Source organism: Alosa sapidissima, chromosome 17 (assembly GCF_018492685.1).
Source record: "Alosa sapidissima isolate fAloSap1 chromosome 17, fAloSap1.pri, whole genome shotgun sequence".
Lineage (NCBI taxonomy): Eukaryota > Metazoa > Chordata > Actinopteri > Clupeiformes > Clupeidae > Alosa > Alosa sapidissima.
Genome location: NC_055973.1, coordinates 12,016,302 through 12,023,339, shown reverse-complemented (window position 1 = coordinate 12,023,339; position 7,038 = coordinate 12,016,302). Strand labels below are relative to the sequence as shown.

Sequence of the window (7,038 nt, the reverse complement as noted above, 5' to 3'; positions counted from 1 at the left end):
ATTTCCATGGACTAGTCCAGCCTATTTCCACACAAATAGGAAGGCTGTGGTTCTATGTCTACTTTCATTCGTGCATGCGGTTACATAGTATTTGCATGTAGTCACGTAGCTGTTAAATGAGTTAGAGAGCAATAACAAGATATACAGTCTCTTTCATACATGCACGCACGCACGCACGCACACACACACACATACTTGTTTTTTCTCTCAATAAATGTCATATTGAGGTGAGTTTAATATGACATTATTCAAATGAATTATTCAAAGCTACTAGACTATAGTTGCTCAGGAGCTACTCTATTGATGTTGTCTATGTGAAGAGATCAAACTCCCAGTAGATTTGTTGTTTTGGAATACCAGTGTAGGTTTTTGAGGGCTGTATTGTAATATGCTATAATCAATGAATGTAATACATTTTAAGTCTCAATTTGTCAATTGCCCCCGGACTCCCTAGCATTTTGGGGGGCCCAGAATTATTTTCTGTCATAGGGTCCACATTTTTTAGCAGCGCCCCTGGTAGAAATGTGCCAGGAAAAGTAACTAAGTGAAGGTTAGCGATATACAAAAATGTGCAATAAGTGTGAGTGGCAACAATTTCTTTAACTTGTTTGATGAAAACAGTAGATCTTATTTACAAAAAATTAGGTCCTTCCATGACAGGGACCATTCAAATAGCCTACATGAAATCCCCCTTTAACCCACCACCTAAATCTGGAGCCTGGTAAATGAACAAAAACTATGAAGTTATGGCCCTTGGGCCGCAGGTTGCCTACCCTTGTTCTAATGCATCCCCACTGGACATGGTTCATGGGGTTCCACCTTTGTCCATGTTCTAATGCATCCCCACTGGACATGGTTCATGGGGTTCCACCTTTGTCCATGTTCTAATGCATCCCCACTGGACATGGTTCATGGGGTTCCACCCCTGTCCATGTTCTAATGCATCCCCACTGGACATGGTTCATGGGGTTCTACATTACATTTATGCAGTTATCCTCTTTTAAAATTCAGAGAGAGAATAAAATTACTAAATCATGAAAATCAAAATAAAGGGCAAAATGTCAAATGTCCAGACCTAGGCCACAAATTTCACTTCATCTTTCCCAGATAAAATGTTTCACTTTAGTTTCTTTTTGTCTCCGGACTGTGGGGTTCCACTTTTCACTCGAGTCTTGCAACATCAGCTTGCAGCCCAAACATCCCAATTCTGGGGAAATGAAAGCTATAGCTATAGTTTGGAGGCTAGACTTGCTCCCCCCTTCCCCAAAGCGAATCCTATAAATGCAGTGACACCCATGCTTTATAGAGTTCATCAGCTGCTTGAGGTCAGATAGCGAGGTAAGACTTCACAATTGCACATCAACTTTTTTTACAACTTTACAACTTTACTATGTTTTACATGATATATTGCATAAAAAATGTGAAATAGGCCTAAGCGTCTTTTATTGTTTGAGTATAAAGTGTTAATTTGTATTATGCCCCACAGTAAACACAAGATGATAGTTACTGCAAGAAAACTCACATAGGCCTATATAGCAGAGAATGCATGAAGTTATCATTGTCATTTATGCTATCGCCGATATAAATTAAGTTTATAAATGTAGTAGCCTAATTGTAGTTTTGAGAGGACTTGTAACTGTATCACATGACTGTACATAGTTTACACACTATGCTATGTTCAGACCAATATTTCTCTAGTCTCTGGAAGTGTAATGTAGATGTGGGATGTTCCCTGTTCACTTTTGTATGTATTTCACAGATGAACATGCCACTGTTAAGAGGCATGTTGTATAGGGCCATTGTGGTCTGTCTGTTGTTCAGTGAGGTGGAATCAAGGAGTCTGGAGTGGCTGACTGGTGAGTTTATTTCAGGTCCTTCTTTCAATAAATCTAATCCATTCTTATTTTTGCCACAGTTGCTTATATGTAGGCCTATCAGGTATTGTTTGGTATAGTAGAATATGTTTTAAAACTTACCAATATGGACTACTCAGAGACCATTGCACAGATTTGACTCTATGATGAAATGTAGCAAATGCTCATTCTTGTCTGTATTCTTGGGTGAGACCAGGTACATCGACCTGTCTGTATTCTTGGGTGAGAAATATTTTATGTTAATATGTGTGATTAGATATTAACAGACTCATATAGACTCAGACAGTGAGTGAATGGTCAGTAAACGTTTGTGTATTGTGCAGTCTGTCTCCAATTGTTTGTTTTAGGTTTTGTCTTCAGGGCTGGTTCTCCCTACAGTATATGGACACTACGCAAGTTGCGTAGGGCCCCGCAAGTTAATGAAGGAAGGCCCCCTCCCTTGAGTCAAGCTGACAGACATATACCATATAGGCCTACAGTATACCAATAACCCTTGACAGTAGGCTACAGTTATAGCGACAGTGCCTCATACATTAGGAAGATGAACATGAAACCGACTTAGAATTCAGGGCATGATAAAGAAACTTCACAAGAATGAACAGCGGGAACAGCAGTCGGGTAAACGTGTGTTAGTTCCATCGTTTGATGTCTACACGCATCTCTCCAGCGCGTGTTGATGGCCTAGCCGAGGCCTAACAGCAGAGAATGTCCACAGGGAAGTGAATCCCCTGATCTGTCTGCGGCTTGCTTGCCAGCCTTTCCCAGTCACAGTACTTCGCAAAGTTGTGAAATATAATCGCATGTTCCGTTTTTTGAATGCGGGCGACTGGCTACATTTTTGAATAAATAAATAAATAAATATCCTCATCTTTAAATTCGCTCATGATAACGTGGATGAAACTAGCAGTTTTTCAGCAGAAACATGCGAGAACCCGTCGAAACTAATCGGTGATTTCACTCGTCTCATACATTTTAAAATAAGTAGGCTAGGCCTAAATGGTTTTACAATATTTCAGTCAAGCTTTAGTTGGTTTAGATAGCCTAGGCTACAACTGAACGTATGCAAAATGGGAAGTAGCCAATGTAGGCCTATTAACTTTGATTCGCTGTGCTGCATGGGCAATAGATGCATATCGTAAATTAATCCTATATGAAGTAGGCTATTAACATTGTTGTTTAAAATAGTCTACGTTTGAAAAAATATTGAAGGGAATCAGGAGAGCCAGTTCAGTAGTCGGCAAGTAGCCTAGGCCTAGCAGGTGAAGAACAGCCTCAGCCAGTAGGCTACTAGCACAAACAGACCCTACAAAAAATAACTACATTACATTAGTGTCAAACTGCAGATTTCTAATTATCAAAACCGCAGTTTTGGAGGAAATATTTACAGTTCGTATGCAGGGAATGCAGTATTTTGGACACAAAAAACTGCATTGTACTGCATAGTACTGTAATTTACTACAGAAATGCAGTGTTGTGGACATGAAAATACTAGGCTGCTGCACTGCAGACTTCTATAACTGAACTATAATTCAAAAAGACGGCAGTTATTTTTTGTAAGGGTATATGTACAGCAAGCATCAAAAGCAAACAGCCCAGACCCTAAAACTGGGCATGTATAGCTGTGAATATACCTTTATAGGGAAAAACACTATATTTGATAACTTCCGTAGACATCCAAAATGGGGTGGGATGATTGTATTGAGAGCACTGAGGTTTCAGATAATATATATATAAAAAATGATTACATTTTGGCCCTCAGAGTTCAGGTAGGAGGGCCCCTTGGCAGGATTTTGCCTAGGAGCCCTTGTATGTCTGACCCGGCACTGTTTGTCTACCTGCTCAGGTGAACATAAACAGGCAAAGGAGGGTGATGCTCGTCTGGTGGGAGGGAAATCTCCATCCGAAGGACGGGTGGAGGTGTTCCACGCTGGTAGCTGGGGGACAATTTGTGACGATGACTGGGGAATTGAGGAGGCGCAGGTGGTGTGCAGGCAGTTGGGTTTCCGTGGAGCCATTTCAGCAGAACCAGGAGCAAAGTTCGGGCAAGGTTAGTCTTCTCTGGATCACCTGTCACCCAACTCTGCCATTGCTGAGGATGAAAACGGTGTTTGCATGCACGTGTGATTCAACTGCAATGCTCATGAGACAAATTCTAAAGATGTATGTTCCGTTGAGATGAGATCATTTTTTAAATCAATGATAGCAAGTAAAACAGCACAGCAATGTAAGATGTTTTGGGATGAAGTGTCTTTCCAAATTAAGAATAGAGGAGCCGAACACTGATTTCTTTTTCTCTTTTTGTTGAGATCAGAGTGTGCGTCTGCCCTATTCTTAATTTGATAAACCTCCTGGCCATCACCTCTTGTTGGAGTGCATCCCTCCTCCACGCTTTTCACAAAGTGTATTTCCACCAGCTATTACACAATCATCACTGCTAAGTGTGTATGTTTGTTATTCTTAGGTTCTGGAAAAATATGGCTGGATGATCTGGGATGCAAAGCCAGTGAGAGCTCCCTGAGCAGCTGTGCCTTTAAGGGCTGGGGAGTGACAGACTGCTCCCATTCAGAGGATGCCAGTGTGGTGTGTGATGTTGGTAAGCTCCACAAAAATTATTATGTGTGCCACAAAGTTTTCATCATATCGAGGGCTTATAACCAGAGGAGCGTAAGTCATATTTCACCAACTTTACAGGAGGGCCAAAACAACACCAATTGGTTTAGTGTTTTCAGTGTTAAAAACTTTAGTTTTTTGACTAATAACTCTAAAATTATTTTTAAAATGATTGTGTCCTGTGGCAGTAGAAAGAACTAATCAAGAGCTTTCATTTAATGTACATATCTCAATTTCACCAAAAATGTCACTTATGTGACCTCTGGTTCTCACCTCTCGATATTGACACACACACATAAATGAAGACTCTAATTCATTTGTCTGTCCATATACTGAAAATATACAAAATACAAAAATGTGTACCATGGATAATTAGACTAATCTCCAATTGGTCTCAAAACCAGTCTCAATGTCTTCCAAACAGATGCGGCTTTTAACATCACCAAGAGATACCCTCTGGATCATAGCATTGAGCTCACTGACCAGTTGGGGGAGCTGTTTGACAGTGGCACGGGTTGTGATTTCACCCTCACATTCTCATACTCGCCAGAGGATTCAGTGGAGGCGGAGACGGTTCAGGCCCAGGCTCAGGCTAATAACAACAAAGAGAGCGTCTGTGTGCATCGCCTTGTTCTCTTTCTCTACCCAAAATTTGTCGTGATCAACTCAAGCTTTGAAATGGAGATCAGCTCAAACTGCCAACCTTACATCAGAGAATTCACACGGTATGATTTCACAAGCACTCATGTCACTACCATTATTGTTTTGTTTTCTTAAGCCATTATAAATTGATTGCAGGTTAGTAATATGTATCTTGTCTCACCTGTATTTAGATTGAGTGGCTCGTAACAACCTTGTTGTCACCAACAGGTACCTCTACACACGCACTGTCACAGTCACCGTCTCCTCTATGCAGTGTCTTCATCAACTGGCTTCTAAGTTCGGCGCAGTGCGTCTGCTGGAAGACATTGGACGTCTCTTTGTGCCCTTGCTGCCTGAAGATACATCCTTCCGTACACAGGTGGCGCTGTTCAAATACGCTGGGCGGTCTGGTGACGGCCTGCTCCGTGACAACGTCTTGCGTTACCTGGGCTGGAACATGGAGCCGCTGGTGGCTTCAGCCCAGTGGAAGAGCCTATCAGAGGAGCTCCTGAAGGGTCTGCTGGTCCGCACAGACCTGGTGCTGCCAGACGAGGCCTGGCTGCTGGCTGCTCTGGAGGCCTGGGTCCTGGAGCAAGGTGAGGCGGTGACCCCTGAACAGCAGGCAGCTCTGCTGGGTCACCTGCGTTTCCCCATGATGACCCCCGAGCAGCTCTATGAGGTGCCCTTCACCGCCCGCCTCTACAGCAGTCACAAAGAGCTGTTCTCCGCTGGAATCCTACAAGGGTTCCAGTTCCACGCACTGAACTTCTCCGTACTGACTGGACATGTGGAAGGACAAAGCGAACAGTTCCAGTCCAGGATTTACACTGCCGATCCCTGGAGCATTAGCTTCAATGCCTCAAACCTGCACATCAGGAGATATGACTACTATGATGCTTATGGAAGGAGATCTGGCAGATATGGCTATGAGAGCTATGACAGATATAGTCCTATTAAACAAAAGAGATTCACCACCCCTCTACCGCTTACGTATTCACCTAGATATGTACCATGGCTGGCTGAGGTCTTTTCACCTGATCAGAGCTGCACCACTAAAGGTCAACAGTGCAAACATTCCTTCCGCCTTTCTCCCACTCAACGAACAAGCGTCCAGTTCAGCAACCAATTGTTGTTAGCCTGTAGAGAAAGTTATGTCTTCAGTGTGCAAGAATTCAAAAACAATGAGGCAAAGATCTCAAACGACAGCATGGTCATTCCGATCACATGTCCAGATGACCTTACCTACCAAATTGTTGTTCGTCCTCAGTATGTCTGAGACGACTGCCTCTTTGACCCAGGAGTGTTGATTTCCCTCTCTGGTAATCCAGTGCAGATTGTTTCTCTTTGCTTTAGGTGATTGCAACAGATCATTATTGTTTTTATTGTTTAGATGATCCCAGAATGTGTATTGTTTGAAAATAATTTAGATGAAAATCAAATTTTACAGAATCATCCTATATTTTTGTATCACAGAATGTTTTCTTTCAGTGTTGATCATCATGCACATTGATGAATAAAAATGATCCCTTCTGAATACTGGAGAATTATTATAGAAACGTGAAAGAATTATTTTAATAGTAAAAAAGTAATTAAAACAAATCTAGCCTGAATACAGCAAGACTAAAGTGGAGAAGATGTGAGAAAGAATGACAGGTTTTGTTGCTCAGTTGTCATAACTAATATTCAGAGCACTTTCATGGCTTTGCACACATCCACTATATGTAGAGATGATCATCCACACATCAGTTGTCCTTATACAAGTGTGCTCGATCCTGACTGTATATGTAGTGTTTTTCCTTTCAGTTGTTTACAGAATGATGTAGGATTTATACCTGTAGCTTTCTGCAGAATCAATTAAATGAAATTAAATTAAACTGTAAATGGTCATTATTACATCTTCAGGCAGGACAGG

The 7,038-nt window shown here is 41.7% G+C and overlaps 1 protein-coding gene across 1 annotated transcript; it reads left to right on the top strand.

Annotated features, from left to right (window-relative positions):
• The first annotated feature begins 1,248 nt into the window (after window positions 1–1,248).
• Window positions 1,249–6,660, top strand: LOC121688740 (galectin-3-binding protein A-like). Its single transcript, XM_042068534.1, has 6 exons — window positions 1,249–1,338; window positions 1,760–1,856; window positions 3,718–3,921; window positions 4,336–4,467; window positions 4,909–5,209; window positions 5,355–6,660. The coding sequence occupies exons 2-6, from the start codon at window positions 1,760–1,762 to the stop codon at window positions 6,400–6,402; spliced, it is 1,782 nt and encodes a 593-aa protein (XP_041924468.1). The 5' UTR covers window positions 1,249–1,338; the 3' UTR covers window positions 6,403–6,660.
• Window positions 6,661–7,038: the final 378 nt, after the last annotated feature.